The 18,282-nt window shown below is 39.4% G+C and overlaps 2 protein-coding genes across 2 annotated transcripts; both read right to left on the reverse strand.

Moving 5' to 3' along the window:
• Window positions 1-1,135: 1,135 nt before the first annotated feature.
• LOC126060576 (olfactory receptor 8B4) lies at window positions 1,136-2,068 on the reverse strand. Its single transcript, XM_049856778.1, has one exon. The coding sequence runs from the start codon at window positions 2,063-2,065 to the stop codon at window positions 1,136-1,138; it is 930 nt and encodes a 309-aa protein (XP_049712735.1). The 5' UTR covers window positions 2,066-2,068.
• Window positions 2,069-16,429: 14,361 nt separating this feature from the next.
• LOC126060552 (olfactory receptor 145) lies at window positions 16,430-17,377 on the reverse strand. The gene has a single exon (XM_049856753.1). The coding sequence runs from the start codon at window positions 17,375-17,377 to the stop codon at window positions 16,430-16,432; it is 948 nt and encodes a 315-aa protein (XP_049712710.1).
• Between the last annotated feature and the right edge of the window lie 905 nt (window positions 17,378-18,282).

The following is an 18,282-nucleotide window of genomic DNA, read 5'->3' on the forward strand; positions in this document are numbered from 1 at the left end:
CCACCTCTCCACATCGGTTGGCTGGCTCTATGTCCATTTCCTCTTTACCCCCAGGGCAGTTTATGAGGAGATATTCCTCCAAATCTGAGCTATTCAATATAGTAAAGCAAAATCTTCAATAGAATGCTACAGAGTAGTCTTTGAGACTCAAAATCCAGATTGATTCCATATCTCCCTGAGAGTGAGAAGTGTAATATGACTCCTCTCCTTTCTGATTCTCTAATGGTTAACTGTAACTCTCACTCCCTCATTCTCTCTCTCTCTCTCTCTTTTTCCCTTGTGCACACAAAAACACATAAATTCTCAGGGAACATAAATCGACTTCAAAGAAAAAAATCATTTTCCTAAATGCTGCATTATCCTCACAGTGTCTCCAGGACAGGATAGAAGTAGCATTTATTATAATCATGCAAATCCATGGACGTTCTCTTTTCTTCTTTTGTTTTCAGCCGGAACCCTCCAAAGCCTAAGAAACTGGCCCAAATACACAGCCACCTACTTCATGATAACCATCCCAAAGGCCAGGAGTTTTGAAACTTTGAAAGAAAGATTTTGGTTTGAGTTTATCATTACATTTCAGGTCATGTAAAATTCTTGGACCAGGGCTTCTCCTGTGTGTACATATATGTACATGAAAGGGTGGACTTATGATCTTCCCAGCCAAGAAACCTCTAAAGGTTGAAAGACTTTGTTACCTATGGCAACAAAGTATCTACCTTTGGTCGTTGGTAAAGCTGCTTCCATAATTGAGGAAAAAATAAATTTACTCTCCTGTGCTCTCACACTGCTGCCTGCTCCATTTCCCAGCAAGAAATGTATTTTTGCTTGGACAAACCCATTTAGCCTGCCAGGAAAAGGATGGAAGACATAGAGCCTCATCTTATTCATCTCTTTAGCCTAGTACAGAGTTCAGTAAACACGAGGCACATAATAGATGCTAGGTTTCATGCAGTGAACCAACTTAAATGGTACAAAATGATCTAATCCAAGAAAATAGGATAGACAAGAGATTTCCAATTTTTAGAAACAGAGAAAAGACACCATTGAAAGATTAAAATCCCTCCATCTGTAGATAAAAAGGTACTTGAGTGTGATGCTTACCAGGAATCAAATGCCAACAAATCAAGCAAAACCGTTACAAGAGCACTCTCTTCAGAGTTTTGCATAGGGCAAGTTTAACATCCTTATTCCTCAAACTGTAGATCAAAGGGTTAAGCATGGGAACCACATTGGTGTAGAAGACTGAGGCAAATTTACCCTGGTCTGTAGATCCAGGAAAAGAAGTTGTTAAATAGGTGAATGCCCCTGACCCAAAAAACAGAGCAACAGCAACTATGTGGGAGCCACATGTGCTAAAGGCTTTGGATCTGCCCTCAGCAGAGGGAATACAGAGGATGTTGGAGAGAATCAAAACATAAGAGATGAAAATGCTGACACTGGATATTGTGATGACAACTCCAACCACAATAAAAAACACCAGCTCATTTACATGGGTGCTGGTGCAGGAGAGCTGCAAGAGAGGGAGAACTTCACACAGATAATGGTTGATAATGTTGGAATCACAGAAGGTGAGTCTCAGCATACTTCCAGTGTGGGCCATGGCCCCAGCAAAACCAACCACATATGAACCAAACATCAGCAGAGAACAGGTTTGTGGGGACATGGTGACCAAGTACAGAAGAGGATTACAGATGGCCACATAGCGATCATAGGCCATTGACACCAACACATAGCACTCAGAATTGACAAACAAGCAGAAGAAAAATAGTTGAGTCATGCATCCCACATAAGAGATGGTATTTTCTGACACCAAATCATTCAGCATTTTTGGGGTAAAGACACAGGAATAACAGAGATCTATAAAGGACAAATTGAAGACAAAAACATACATTGGGGTGTGAAGGCTAGAATTCAGCCCAATTAGAGTGATCAAGCCCAAGTTTCCCACCATGGTGAGCACATAGATCCCTAAGAATAGAAGGAAGAGGGAGAGCTGGAGCTCTGATTGTTCTGATAATCCCACAAGGATAAACTCAGTCACCGAGGAGCTGTTTCTCTGAGTCATTCTCTTCTGGAAAGTCGTCTGTGGAATATGGGAGAAAACGCATAGAGTGATGTTGGATACATGCACGTCTGCTAGAATGCTCAGGAAGATCAGCCAGTGCATGGATGTTCATCCTTCTTTTTCCTTCCTTCCTCTAACATATTGATAATGTGTCTGTGACAATACCTCAACTACCCTAGGCTGATCATGAAGCCGAGCTAGAGTCTGTTAGCATGGGCAGCAATAATTCTGTCCCTGATTGAGAGATAAGTATATGGCATATCCAAATCAGGTGCTCAAGGGCTCCCAGAAAGACACCAAAGTACAAACTAGACCCACTGCCCAAGGTGCACCACCAGGCTCTGAGAGATGGTAACTCTCATGCCCCTCATTTTCTCTTCCCATTCTCTGGTTTCTCTCCCAACCAGATTCCAGGTTCCCACTCTGGAGGGAAATCTGAGAGTGCCTCCTACTATTGGTGCACATTCTACTTTCTTACTCTAAGCACCGTCATTGAATCTCACCTCAGGATTAGTTCTGAGAGCAGGGAAGGGGTCAATATTTCCCAGAGCCTTTGGGTGTGGATAATTAAAAAAGTCAGAAAAGAAGGGATTTAGACAGTCACCTTCTTTCTTCTGGCCCCTTTAGTGCTGGGCCTCATGCATTGTCTTTTTCCATTAGCCAGGAAGAGAAAATGGTTCTGTTAGTGCATGAAGCAGACAGCATTGAGTGTAAACTCTTCTGATTCCCTTGGTGGTGGGAATCAGAGCTTTTACATACAGCCCCTACTCTCCAAGGTGCTCTAGGAATAGAACAAAATTTCTATTTGAGGATTTTCCCATATGGTCTCCTCCAATTCCAGGAGAAAAATATAGCAGCCCTCATTTTCACCAGAACCCCAGCTGGCAGATCATGGAGAACTTTATGCTGCCTGATTATCCCAGGGACTTGATTAGACACAATTTCCTAAGGGAATTTCTTAAAGATCAGTCTCTAAAAGAAAGAAATTGCACTGACTTTGTTTACATTTGGATTATAATGCTTACTGAGCATCTTGGGATTCACAGGTTCTACTCAAACTTTCCTTTTACTCCACGGATTTCACGTCCTTTAGTGCTGAGTTTGAAGACTCATTTGTCCTTTTCTAAATTGACTCTTGAAGCCTAATCTTTACTGTGAGAGTTGTTGTTGTTGTTAGGTGCCATTAAGTCCAACTCATAGCGACCCTATGCACAACAGAACAAAACACTGAAACACTGCCTAGTCCTGTGCCATCCTCACAATCTCTGTTACATTTGAACCCATTGTTGCAGCCACAGTGTCAGTTCATCTCATTGAAGGTCTTCCTCTTTTTCACTGACCCACAACTTTACTAAGCATGATGTCCTTCTCCAGGGACTGTTCCCTCTGAGTAACACGTCCGAAGTAAGTGAAACAAAGGCTCATCATCCTTGCTTCCAAGGAGCATTCTGGCTGTATTTTTTCCAAGACGGACTTGTTAGTTCTTCTGGCAGTCTAAGGTATATTCAATATTCTTCACCAGCACCACAATTCAAAGGCGTCAATTCTTCTTTGGTTTTCCTTATCTATCATCCAGTTTTCACATGCACACAAGGCTATTAAAAACACCGTGGCTTGGGTCAGGCACATCTTAGTCTTCAAGGTGACATGTTTGCTTTTTAACATTTTAAAGAAGTTTTTTGTGGCAGATTTTTTCTAATACAATGCATCATTTGCTTTCCTGACTGCTGCTTCCATAGGTGTTTATTGTGGATCCAAATAAAATGAAATCCTTGAAAACATCAGCCTTTTCTCCATTTACCATGATGTTGCTTATTGGTCCAGTTGTGAGGAGTCTCTTTTTTTTTATGTTGAGCTGTAATTCATCCTGAAGGCTGTAGTTGTCGATCTTCATCAGTAAGTGCTTCATGTTTTCTTCACTTTCAGCAAGCAATGTTGTGTCATCTGCATATTGCAAGCTGTTAATGTCAACTTTGAGAGTAGGACTAAAAAAAAAAAAAGTCAAATAAGGGCTATAGGGGCTATAATGTTCTCCCATAGGATATCTGAGAGCATGTCTGTCAAAAGACTTCTAGCACTATAAGCTGTTCTGCTCATAACAATAGTGATATCCACCAGCAGCAACACAAAGACCACCTATCCTTAGGTCTACTAAAGGCCACAGACAAGTTTTTGCTATATATAAAGAGATTAAAATGTCACAACACACATGCAAGGAAGCACATGCACACACACACAGACACACACCTGCAAAAGGTTATTCTACACATGTGCATGCTGAAGGTACACAAGCAGGTGTACCTGAAGGCTTTAATTCCACCGTTCCCCAGAAGACAAAGCTGCTCTCCATATGGTCTGCTACATGAATATGTGAGCATCTGCATTTGCATGTTCCTATTGAGGCTCCCTAAAATAAGCTCAGTTTGCCCGGGACAGTACTGATTTATATCCGTTATCCCTGCATAATTACTAATAGCACACCCTCTCAATCTCAAAGCTGTCTGAATTCAGGTAATAAATCATGTGGTTAGCCTATTAAGAAGAATTCAACAGCTATTTAGGTGCTCTGTCCCCTAGATTCACTTACCTCCATTCTTTTTCCTAAGCAAGTCTCTGTTTTGCATGCTTCTTGCCCTTAAAGTCCTCCTTAAGTGAATTTACTCTTCCGGGTCAACCAATGCTAATCTCTTCAGTAGACTTCAGCTTCAAAAAGGGAAAGTGCATTGACAGCAAGATTCTTGTGATTTCTAGCTAGCCAAAAACCCTAAAGCAAAAAACTACGAACCTTGGACATCTGCCTGAAGTCACTAATAAAGTCACTGGAAGGGAAAAATAAAGGAAAGGAATTGCATTGGTACAACACATTGCTGCATACTGTTGTACATTGGTATTTATTGGTTGTTTGGCAGTATTTCACAAAATTGAACATGTACATATCTTTGACCCAGAAATTTCATTCCTAGGTGTATACCCAACAGAAATAAGTATATATGTTCATCAAAAAACATGTTACAAATGTTAATAGCAATATCATACATAATAACCAAAAACTGAAGACAACCCACATGTCAGTCAACTGTACATATTTAAAAAACAGAATTCTATATAGCCATGAAAGTTAATGGCATACAACTACATACCAAACCAAAACCAAACCTGTTGCCATCGAGTCAATTCTGACTCATAGCGACCCTACAGGACAGAGTAGAACTGCCCCATTGGGTTTCCAAGGAGAGGCTGGTGGATTCAAACTGCTGACCTTTTGATTAGCAGCCAAGTTCCTAACCACTATGACCCCAGGGCTCCTACAACCACATGCAATGTGAATAAATGTCACAAACCTATTATGTAGTAAAAGAAGCCAGACACATAAGAGTACATACTTTATAACTCCATTTATATAAAGTTCAAAACTAGAAAAATCAATCTGTGGTGTTAAAAGACAGCAGTTACCCTTGGTTAGGGGCTTGGGGGTAGTGACTGGAAAGGGATACGAAGGGTTCTTTGTGGTTAGTGGTCATATTCTGTTTCTGATAAGGTTGCTGATTACACAGATACGTTCAGTATGCAAAAATTCATTGAACTATATCCTTCTGTTACATTAAATAAAATGTGCACTTAAAACGTAAATGAAGAACAGAAATTAACATTTTAATAAACCATCTGGTGAACCAGTTTAAGAATAGAATTACTAAACATCTTTGACCCATAATTTCCTCATTTGTAAAATGGGAATTTATGGACTTAACAACTCAGCATGCTAGAACATACAAAAATAACACAATTTTAATCTCGCGTGTCTTGTGCCTCTTAAAATAAAAACCCATTATATTTTTCTTATATAAAGGGAAGAAATAGAGAATTAATATATATGGGACAACTACAGAGTGCCTGGAATTATGCTGTATGTTTCCTAATGTTATGATGTTTATAACAACTATACAATGTGTGTTTGTGTGTGGTGTGTGTGTGTGTGGGAGTGTGATGGTATTTTCCAAATATACACCATACCAACACATACACACACACATACGTACCTTGCATCCCACATGTTCTGGATACAATGTGACTAACACATCTCCCATCAAGAGATGAAGTCTACATCCCCTACCCTTGCATCCAGTCAGGGGCTTGGAACTTCTCCAACCAACAGAGTATGGCAGAAGTGATGCTTTGTGACTTCGACAGTTAGGTCACAAAAGAACACAACTTTCACTTAGATTTCACTATCTCTCTCACACTCATTTCCCTTTTGCCATCCCCCAGACTTTAGGACACTCATGTTAGAACCCTTTGGTCTTGTCTCAAGATGTACCACATAGCAGCAGCAACCAGTGTTGAGGGAGAGCAGTGCCCCCTCTGAGACATGCATACTGGTGGGTGAAAATCAGGAAAACTACTCAAGAGAAATGGCTAGAAGAATCTCTAGCACAGGACTGGATTATTTTGTCCAATTCCTCCTCACTATCCCAAAAATCTCTTATAGTTCGATATTTAGATGATACTTTTGAAATTTATTTTTATGAAGAAAGCAGCATTTCTTTTTAGTGTACATAATTTATCAGCTATTGCATTTTCCACTCTTGAATGACAGTTTAGCAGATGTGTAGCAATGGCTCAAGAGAGGAAGAGACAGAGAGAAGTATCTCTGTTCATTAGAATAGAAGTCCATATATTCATTTATTCATTCAGTAAATATTTAATAAGGCCAACCGCTTCCAGCAACATCACAAACTTGATAAATAGAAAAATTTTTCCTGGGAAAATGAAACTAATAATTTCAGATAAAATATAAAATAATCAATTTGTTAATGCTTGAGCTGGCAAAAATTTACTGAATTCCTATGTGACCGAAGGAGAAAAGATAATAAAGCAAGAATCCAGAAGGGTATATAGGCCCTGGACCCAAAGTTCGAATGGGCTGCATACGCAGGACGTAAAAAAAATAAAGCCTGAGTCTCGAGCAGGTTCAGACTTTGGAACTATGAGTCACTCATCATATTGGATCACAAAAAGAAAACATTCAGTGGCTAATTAGAGAAGGACAAAAGTCCCACAGAGAAAGAAGACAACAATATGTGCTTAACTTGGCCTTGGCTCTCAGAGGACAGAAAAAGAGATAAAATACCTCCTGTGAATTTATAATCACCTCTGTGTCTGAGACAAAGAATTCATATTACATATTTTCAAGAGAACACAATTTAAATCCGGATATCAAAGTATTTTCCCATATAAATATCCAAAGATCAGGAGCTCATAATAAAAATCACCAAACACAAACTAGGCCTCCCTGAAGGAGAATCACCATGAATTAGAAACCAAACTGTAGAATTAGACCTGTAAAATTATAAGGCTTGTCAAGGAGAGAAAACAAAATAAATGGATATAACATGTTTAAGGCAATAAAAGAGCAACTTGAAAATATGATGAAGAGCCATCAAAACTGACCTGGCAGATTTTTGAAAGAATCAAACAGAACTTTTAGAAATAAAAATATGATAATTGAAATTCGGAACTTCATGGATATGTTAAATAGGCAATTAGACATGGGTGAAGGGAAAGTAAGTAAACTGGAGGAATTACCTGAAGAAATTATTCAGAAATCACCATCAGTGAGCAAGAGAGAGAAAAAGAGACAGGGAAAAATTGAAATATGAAGATAATTTTTAAAATGTAGACTAAAGATGGTCCAAAAATGCAGAAAACATATTTTATGTATTGTGCTTTGCTCTAAGAGGAAAGCAACAATCAGGACAGACCCAGCCACTGCCCATACAAATTTATAATCTAGGTGGAGAAAAATAGACTAAACAGATACTTACAAAAAATTAATTACAAATATAATAAGTGTGCCAGAAGAAAGTTGTGGGGTGCTATGACACCATTTAACAGAGAGGCCCTACTGATTCTGGAAGGTTAAAGAAGGCCTCCGTAAGGAACTGAAATTGAGGTTTAAAACTAGGAAGTAAGACGGGATAATGGATGCTTGTTTATTTGTAACATTCAGCATTGGAACTCCTCCCATGTTTGAGGAATCTGTCCTGCATGAGCTTTGTTGAAAACAAGACTCTCCTCCTTCTGTGAAAGCTCCCCAGACCCTGAAAGATGAGATAGGAACATAAGACCTGGATTCAGCCACTCAAATGTTCCCAAGCAGGACTCTCCTTCTGGCACAAGTGACGCAAAGAAAACAGGAACAATTCGTATTTCATTTTGACAAGACAAAATAAAACAAAAACCCCACTGACAACAAACTTTGGGCACTAGTGGCAGCAGTAATCAGCACAGCCTGACCAAACTGCTCTGTGGTATAACTTGGCTGTAATTCGACTGCCTGGCTTCCCCTAGATCCTGCCTGGTTCCAAAAGCTGGTGCCCCAGTCTGCTTTAAGATTGTGTGAACTACCCTAGTCCAGGCACTAAATTCCTTTTTACCGAAGTTAACTAAAATCAACTTCCTTTGTTTCCCGCTAAGAACCCTGAGTGGTACAGTAGGGACTGGAGATAAAGGGGGCTGTGGGTGGGGAGTAAGGAAGGAAGCGGCATTCAGGTTGTGGGGGGCTTTCTTGTATTCTTGTGATGAGGATAGAAACACTTACCACAATCACCTTCTTAAAGGGGAGTTACAAATCCTACCTCTAAGTTTTGCTCTATTTTGAATGATTTTTTTCCTTCCAAGGAAGTGGTGTTTAGATGTGGTTTGGAGGATAAAATGAACATTTCATATTTCAGAAACTGTTATTCTTCATATTCTTGTACAAAGTTTTTAAAACCATCAATTTTTTAATGACTCCTTTTTTATAAGTTGAATTTGCTGCTTAGTGGAATGAAAATATGCTTCTTTGCTGGATAAACAAATTATTCAATGATAATTATTCAATTATCTCTAAATGGAGGGCAGCTTTTTTAATATCAAGTGAACCATACACCCTCCCCCCCCAAAAAAGGATTACATTTAACGTCTTAGGATTCTAATGGCACAATAATTACTTTCACTAATTAAATAGCTAATGTATGTTTAAACTGGTCAATGTTATAATAGTTTTATTTTTCATGTACTCTATATTCACTTTATTGCTTATTAAGATGTCTTATAAAATCAAGGTATAGTACGTCTTTTGCACACTAAGCAAAACTTGAAAAATAACTGTGCTTTTAAAAATCAGGTTATTATAGAAAATATATCTTCGATTTTATATACGGTTATTTTATGCTAGATCTTTATTCAGAAACAGTCTCCAAGTATTCCATTGTTACTATGGAAATACACAATCTGCTTTATGATATAGTTTTTAAGATACATTGCTTTTCATCTTTAATAATAAGTAGAAGGTTACCAGCATAGAAAATCAGAAGGGCATTGTGAGCAATGAAACTAGAAAAGGAAGTACAAAGAGTAAAAAAGAAAAAACCCACTGCAAATTTGGAGAATGGCAAGTGACATTGAGAATTGAATCATTGTACACATGGCTGGGAGGAATGGGAGATTGATAGGGTGGGTTAAGGATGATAACTAATCACATCTCTCTTCCTTCTCTGTCAAGAACCAATAGAAAAATTAGATAAAAATACCACCTTTGTTGCTGATAAAGTTTATTGGTGAGCCCAACTTGGACATGTATGTACAATGGGATCCTGTAATTTCCTCTTTGTACAACATGGATTAAATTTATGAATCTAGGCTTAAACTGAGCAGTACAACAGCGCAGGGCAGGGGTTGCAAATGAAAGAGAAGAGCGTGGATCCTGAGAATGGGGCCTGACCATGGGGCCTGACCTTACAAGTAAACTGGGAGAGGGGGTATGCGAAGGGACTGGGCCACTCTGAGTCACATTACAAATTCCTCCTCCCAATTTCTCATGAATCCTATAAATCACTCCTTTCCCTTGGGGTACAGAGGGGAGAGGATACGGGGAAAAGAAAGCATTCCTTCCTTATTTGCCTGCCTCGTACATAGAGGTTCCTCCACTTCTAGAGAAAGCAAAGATGCAGCTAGAATCACAGTTTGGGCCCAGACTGGTTGGCATCACAGAATTTAGACTTTACTGTTGTCATTGGTGAGCAAGATGGGAAAAGCTTGGCAAGGCCATACTTGCATTTTGACCTTTGGAAATGAGGAGGATGAGCTTGGAGACAAGGAAACCTGAACTAAGGTGGCGGGAGGGCTATGCAGATTTGACACCTAAGTATGACGAAGGGAATCAAGCATAATTTAAGAGACTGAAGGGAAGAGAAGGATAAATAAAAGAGAAAGCTACTCTTAAATTTTGGAAAAAGAACTTAGGATCATGCAGATGAGCACATTACTGTTAAAACGCTCTTGGCAAAGAGGAAACAATGCTGCTTTTCTGTGTAGCAGAGAGAATTTTGCATCATTCCACTGACCTTACAGCTTTAAACACAATCAATGTAGTCACTTAAAATCACGATTTTCATATACAGTTATCCACATAGAAATTTCACAACGTATTGCAGAATGAAAATAAATTTACAAAACCTTTTTGCATGTATTTATAGTTTTTGCAAACTGATCTAAATCATCAAAACTATGCCCACATACACACAGAAAAATATGCCAAAAAATATTTATTAAAAGGCTAAAAGTGGTTATCTTTAAACAGTGGGATCATGGATTTTTTCATCTTTTGCTTCTCTCTACTTTCACGTATTCCTACAGCACTCAAGCATTGCTTTTGCAAATTTTAGAAAAAGGATTTAAAATTAAATTAAAAACAAAACACTGCATAATTTAAATATTTTAAGGTCTCATTAGAGATTTGCTCAACATTCATTTAGCACCTTCTATATTTATTTTTTTTATATATCTGCCAGGCATTGAGTTCCCTGCATGTGTTAGACCACCTAGCTGAAGTTAGGAATATAACTTCAAATAAATAAATTACTTCACAATCCATATAACAGTAGTTCATCAGCTCTCATACTTATTACTAACCCTACAAGCATAGTGCATTAAAAAAGGAGAAAAATCTTTAGTATCATTTCCTTCACATATCTTTTTGGCAAAGTGTTTCCAAATAAGGATCTATAGGGGCTTGTTCAGATCAAAGGCAATATGGTAAGTAATTTGAATATTGCACAGGATGGCTATATATGCATCACATGTTGTCTTAGTTATCTATTGCTGGTGTAACAAAAATTTATTATCTCAGAGTCTACAAGTCCAAATTCAGGCCACCAGCTCCAGAGGAAGGCTTTCTCTCTCTGCTGGCTCCTGAGGAAGGTTCTAGTCAATCTTTCCCTGGGCCTAGGAGTTTCTCAGCACAGGGACCCCAGGCCCAAACAATATACTCTGCTCCTTGCTCGTCTTTCTTGGTGATAGGAAGTCCCTCTCCACTCTGTTCTCTTTTATATCTCAAAAGAGAGTGACTCAGGATACAACCTAATCCTGTAGATTATGTCCTGCCTCATTAACCAACTGCATCTATTCCTGCTTCATTAACATCATAGAGGTTAGGATTTACAACACATAGGATGATTACATCAGATCACAAAATGGAGGACAACCACACAATACTGGAATCATGGCCCAGCCAAGTTGACACATATTTTGGGGGGACATAATTCAATCCATGAACCCATAAAAAAATCCATTTCTGTCCATGACACATGTGTTAGTTCTTACACACTCAGAAGGCAGCTAGTGTTAAGAGTGTGGGCTCTAAAGTAAGACAACCTAAATTCAATTCTTTACTACTACTCTCTGTGCAATCGTAGACAAGTTCCTTAGCTTCTTTAAGCCTCAGTTTACCCATCTGTAGAGATAATTACTTCATACGGTTGTGAGTTTTAACAGATGTTATTATTAGGTTTTGAGATTTTCAGAGTTTGAAGAGCATGAGTCATTTGAATGGGACCATCTTGTCTACCATCATCCTCAAATCATGATAGTCTGGAAAGGAAAAAAGGGCACTGGAAGACACAATGTGAGTGGAGGAAGGAATTGGGACTACCAGTCACATCTGTTAAGGAGACAAGACAAAATGGCATTTTCAACTAAATTGTGTGGCCAAGAGTCTCAGGGCTTTTTTTCCTCCTACCCATGACCTATTTCTACCTTTCATACAGTCCCACCAGTAACTGATAGGAACCTGAAGAAACTGGCATTTGAGCAGTAAAAAGTGATGCTAAGAGGACCATAGATGACATTTAGGAATCATCAGCTTTGAACCAAAAAGGATTGGTCCATTCATAGAGAGCAAGCCTATCATTTGCTCACAGACGGGAATCCTCACATGGACAAACATATAAAGAGTATTTTACAAACATGAATACTCTCCCATTAAATACCTGCTTACAGAATTTCATTAAATACATCCCATCTAGCATGCATATCTTAGTCTTAAACATCATTCATCTATAAATAGAACCAGTGCTGAGGCAGGGAAAGTACAGGATGATACTGAAGCATGTTTTTTGCAAGAGAGTAATAAAGTGCTCAAAAATCTGATAGCCATATGTCAAAAGGACATAGGAACCAGTGGCCTATGGGGATAAGCTGAGCATCAAATTAAATAATGACAATAATTAATTATTACCCATTAGATAAAATGAGAATGCATAAGTCCATAATGATAAAAATCAGTAAATGAAGGAGAAGAAAACGTGTTTCCTGACAGTAGAACGCCGACTAAAAAATGAAGAAAAACTGATGGAGCTAGAAAATCTCCATTTTTAAATCATCAAAGTAATAACTGATTCAGGCAAATATCATCAATGGATGTTAAAATTAATGTACGAACATTTGAAAAGGAACAATTTATTTGTATAGTCTCAAAACATTTCCCCAAATTTTACTTTTAGTAAAAAAGGAGAAAAATAGTAATCTTCCCTCAATAACATCACTATGAAACTTGCAAAGTTACCAAACCATTGTATTAACATGTCCCCAGAAGCCATTCTGGGAGGATATAAAACATATTCATTTGGAAGAGTAAAAAAAAGGAAAGTTTGCTATGGCGCCCTGCAAAGTCAGTATATACATATTTTCTGCTTTTTTATGCATTTATTTATCTCAGCAACATCCCCCAACTCCCTCCTGTTCTAATTAATTCCATCAGTAGATACATTTTAAAGCGGCTTTTCACAGAATTTTAAGACAAGAAAAAGAACACGTGTGTGTGTGATGTATACTGTGCAGACACACACACACACGTATACGCAAAGACTCTAGAGAAATATACAGGTAGTACTTTTTTTTTTTCCCCCAACTTACGATGTATTTGAATTACAACAAAAGGTACCTACTTCTGTCTTTTTTTTTTCTTACATTGCCTTAGTTATCTAATGCTGCTTCAACAGAAGTACCAGAAGTGGATGGCTTTAACAAACAGGAATTTAGTTTTTCATAGTTTAGGAGGCTAGAAGTTTGAATTCAGGGAGCCAACTCTAGGGGAAGGCTTTAGCTCTCTGTCAGCTCTGGGGGAAGGTCCCTGTCTCTTCAGCTTCTGTTTCCTGGTTCCTTGAAGATCTCCATGTGGTTTGGCGTCAATCTTCCCCATCTCTGTTTGACATCTTGCTTGTTTAGTCTCTTTTATATCTCCTGTCTCATTAACATAACAAAGACAATCCATTCCCAAATAGGATTATAACCACAGGCATAAAAAAAAAAGGCATAGAGGCTAGGATTTACAACATATATTTTGGGGGGACACAATTCAATCCATAACATAGATCTTATCATTAATAATATGTACTGCATACAATGTTGTAGTGCATAATTTACTGTCATCATATCTGTAAGTTTATATGTAATGTTTTCAACTCCCAAAAACAAATAAAGAGCATATTTACAAAGATATTGACAATAAAAGGCAATAATAATGAAAATTAAAAAAAAAAAAAAAGTCTTACGTAATAACCGACTTAGGACAGAGTCGTTGGAACAAAACCCCATAGTAGTAAGACGAAACTACCTATACAAGCAACAAGTAACAGTGATTGGACATGAGGAGGAGTATAGGAGGACCTGAAACTGGAGTAAAGGCAGACTTGCACTCACTGATTATTCTTTGGTAATAATTTTAAATACCACGAACATGTACTACCCAACCGGCTCATAGCGACCCTAGTCAATATAAAAATAAATATATATTTTAAATGGAACATAGAAAGAATCTGGTAGAACATGGTCATTTTTTTCATATAAGCAAGCATGGGCCCAAAAAGATAAAGCAATTTCCCCAAGGTCACAAAATAAATTAGAGAACATGCTGATACTAGGAGGAAGGGAGCCTAGCAGGGATGGGAACGTACTTGTCATTTAATTTTCTTAATAATTCTGTGAAAAACATTGTTAAAGATGAGACTCAGAGACAGCAAGTAACTTACTTAGGTCACACATGAGAGCTAGGCTTCAAAATTGATTCTAGCCTCCAACTCCATAATCCCTGCTCTTTCTGAAATATTATGCTGCTCTGCCTGCCCCTTTAACCTGCCTCAGTTACCTGGGCTCCATGCTGTTTGTCTATTTCATTCTATCTAAAGCACACTCCTCTCATTCTTTTTAATTCAGCCTCATTGACCTGTCCTATACTGAAAGGCAAAACTAAATGCTATTCAAACTTCTGTTTTTCAAATAGAAGAGAATTTGCCTAAGGAGAATCTCATAAGTCAAAAGTATTCAGACATGTTATCACTATTCACATATTAGCAACGTTTCACATATTGCTTCGCAAAGAATCTTTACCACTTATAATTTTCTTTGAAATCAAAAGACAACTCTTCCTCCCTCCACACAATACCCTTTGGCTATGGATTTACAAATCTGATTTGCACCAACTCTTTTACGCTTTACTGGAAGGTGCACTAGTCAGGGTCCCAGCAGAAATCAGATAATCTACTCAAAGTAATTGAAAAATATAATGAGGGGACTGCGTGCAAAAATGCAGGCAGGGTTCAGAGAAATCACAAAGGGATGGTGAAGCACCCAGGCCTAGCAAAGCAGGGAGACATTACCCCCCTCAGCCTGAAGAAGCAAGAGGAGGGAGAAGTTACTGTAATCACAGGCACCACCCCTACAATCCAGCTAGGAGGAAGTCAGGGAAATAAATATTGTAATATCTCCCTCCTCCTGCCCTCTGATTTCCTCTGCTGATGCTTCCGTTGGCCTAGCCCAACCAGAAACCAGGGAACAAAGGAGTCCATGGACACCATCTATTAAGGAATACCTCCCAGGGCATGGAGTAAGGTACATAGGGGCAGAAAGCTGACCTGGAGAGGCACACAGAGAATACCTGCATAGTCTCTGCTGCATGCAGTACCATAACACCCAGTGGTCATTTCCTCTGCTAATTACTGTCTAGTAACACAAGGTTTTGTACAGTTCTGAAACATTTTCTCAGTCCTTAACTGATCACCCTGAACTGCAGCCTTCTCCACCCTGGCTTTAAATCACAATTTAAAAGCAAGGAAAAGATTGTGTGTGAAATAATTTGCAAATTCTGTTCTTCTTAACCTTGATATTTTCTGTAAGTTCTATCCCCCCCATCCCACTCCACCCCAGCATTGTCAAATCTTTTTAAATCCTAAGTCCCTGAAGCTCCACACCACTAACTCAGGAGGTGCTATGCTTGCTGCTCCCTGGGTCCTAGCACACTTCCCTGCACACTGTAAAATTCTTCAAGAATTTATCTGATCATTTAGCCAAGACCATCTCAACATAATCCCATACCTCCTACCTTCTTGCAAAAATGTGATATTTAAAATTAGTCCTGGAAAAGTTGCTTGAAAATTCTGTAGACAGAACCAGATTTTAACGTCCTAGCCCAGCTCACACTTGAAATGAAATCTGGCAGAGATTGAGGGAGGAAGAAAGTGAGCCACAATGGATAGTAACCAGTATTAGAAATCAAGAGCCTGAGTCCTAGTCGCAGCTCAAAAACTAAGTAGATGAACAACTTTGGGGAAGGTACATAAGCCTGTGTTTATTCTCAGATAAAGGTGGGAGATGAATTAACTGATTCTCAAGACCCATTCAATGTAGCTCTTCTATAGGAAATCTTCATAAATTAAAGAACCCTTAAAGTGGAGAGTGTAAACACATAAGTTCTCAGCTACTAACTGAAAGGCTGGAAGTTTGAATCCAACCAAAGGTGCCTCAGAAGAAAGGACCTGGGAATCTGTTTCCTAAAAAAAATCAACCATTAAAATCCCTATAGAGCACAGCTCTACCCTGACACACGGAATTGCCACAAGTCAGAACTGACTCAATAGCAGCTCTTACCTAAAGTGGGGAGGATAAACCTGTCCGAGAGCCAAAATTTCTTCCCCGTAACCACTGCAGCCTGAATTGTCTACTGAAGAAAAAAAAAAAAAAAAAGCCCCTTTCATAAGTATTGCCCCTTTCTCAGGAGAATGATTTTTTATTCAAGGTTTTCTTTAGAGCAACTTTGACATCTTTATTCCTCAAACTATAGATTAACGGGTTGAGCATGGGCACTACAATGGTATAGAACAAGGAGGATACTTTCCCCTGGTTCATAGGCAAAAGAGAAGATGGTTTGAGGTACATAAATGCCCCTGAGCCAAAGAAAAGAGAAACTGCAATGATGTGAGAGCTGCAGGTGCTGAAGGCTTTGGACCTGCCTTCAGTGGAGTGAATATGAAAAATGCTGGAAAGGATGAGGGCATAAGATATGAAGATGGTGACTGTAGGCATGCCAATATCGATGCCCACAACAATAAAGACAACCAGCTCATTCACATACGTGCTAGTGCAAGAACGCTCCAGAAGGGGAAGGATGTCACACATGTAGTGGTCGATGAGGCTGTTGGCACAGAAGGTCAGTCTCACCATGCATGCTGTATGGGCCATGGCCCCCACAAACCCCATCCCATAGACAACTAACAGAAGGATTAAGCAGACCTGGGGAGACATGGAGCTGGTATACACCAGTGGGTTACAGATAGCCACATAGCGGTCATATGCCATCACCGACAGGATGAAGGACTCAGAAACAACAAAGAAAAGAAAGAAGAAGAGCTGAGTCATACACCCTGCATAAGAGATGATGTTCTTCTTTGAGACAAAACTCATTAGCATTTTGGGGGTGATGACAGTGGAATAACAGAAATCTATGAAGGACAAATTAAACAGGAAAAAGTACATGGGGGTGTGCAGGTGAGAGTTCAGCCCAATCAGAGTAATCAAGCCCAGGTTCCCCACCACAGTGAACACATAGAAACCTAGGAACAGGAAGAAAAGGGGCATCTGGAGTTCTGGCTGGTCCATTAAGCCTGCGAGGACAAACTCTGCCACCGAGGAGTTTCTGGCTATCAATCTCATTAAAGGCATTCTGTGAGAACAAGGGAAAAGAGCTTCTTAGAGAGAAAAAAGAGAGACCATCATTCCCCTCCTAGTCACCTCCCTCATTCTTGAGAATTGGATCCACACAGAGAATTTGAACTTCAGCAGAAAGGCCTTTCCTGATCCCTATGGTTCTCTTCTTGCAGACCCAAAGTGATTGTACCCTCTGGAGCATACTCAGGGAGACGGACCTGCCTCCATGGTAAAGGTAGGTACTCCTGGGAAGAAGGGTCCCAAGGATGAGCCCAGGTGGCTTTCAAATTTTTGATTCCTTTATTGTGTCCTTCCAGCTCCAGTTTCTGCTCTAGTTTATAAAAAATGCTGCCCCTCTTTGGAGAGAGCCCTCTCAGAGGTTGGAGCCAGACCAACTGTGCCTAGGGTGTCTTCCTTACCATCAACCTGGACAGAGCAGAAAGGTAAGGTGGTCTTTCTCAGAGCCTTTTATGCCCGAGGCTGGGAACTTAGGAGAAGTTTAACCCAGATTCATTACTCAACTCCTTCAGCCTAGAGCCTCAGCACTGTATCTTTTAGACAAGTTCTTATTCTCAGTTGTTCAGGCAGAGAAATGGCCCTGGTGACAACATGGATGAAGGAAGGATATACCGACTTGTTTGCTCCCTGGCCTATTTACAGGATCAGAGCCTTTACTGCCTTAGAATTCCTTCTCAGCCAAAGAACATGATACCTGGTACAGACTTTGCCCCAAGGCTCTTCTTCAACTTGCAAAAGGGAGCCAGCATCCTCTCCTGTCATTAGTGCCTGCCAGTGACAGGGGACAGAGCAGTTTTATTCCAGGTGTAGAGAACTGGGACCTGATTAGAAGTGGAAAGCCAGAGGTTCCCTTGGGATCGCAGCTTAGAAGATAACTTTAAACTGAAGAAATTTTTGCTTAT

This window comes from Elephas maximus, chromosome 17 (genome assembly GCF_024166365.1).
Source record: "Elephas maximus indicus isolate mEleMax1 chromosome 17, mEleMax1 primary haplotype, whole genome shotgun sequence".
Lineage (NCBI taxonomy): Eukaryota > Metazoa > Chordata > Mammalia > Proboscidea > Elephantidae > Elephas > Elephas maximus.

Coding starts and splice junctions, on each gene's coding strand:
- LOC126060552 (XM_049856753.1), bottom strand. CDS start 17,377: ATGCCTTTAATGAGATTGATAGCCAGAAACTCCTCGGTGGCAGAGTTT.
- LOC126060576 (XM_049856778.1), bottom strand. CDS start 2,065: ATGACTCAGAGAAACAGCTCCTCGGTGACTGAGTTTATCCTTGTGGGA.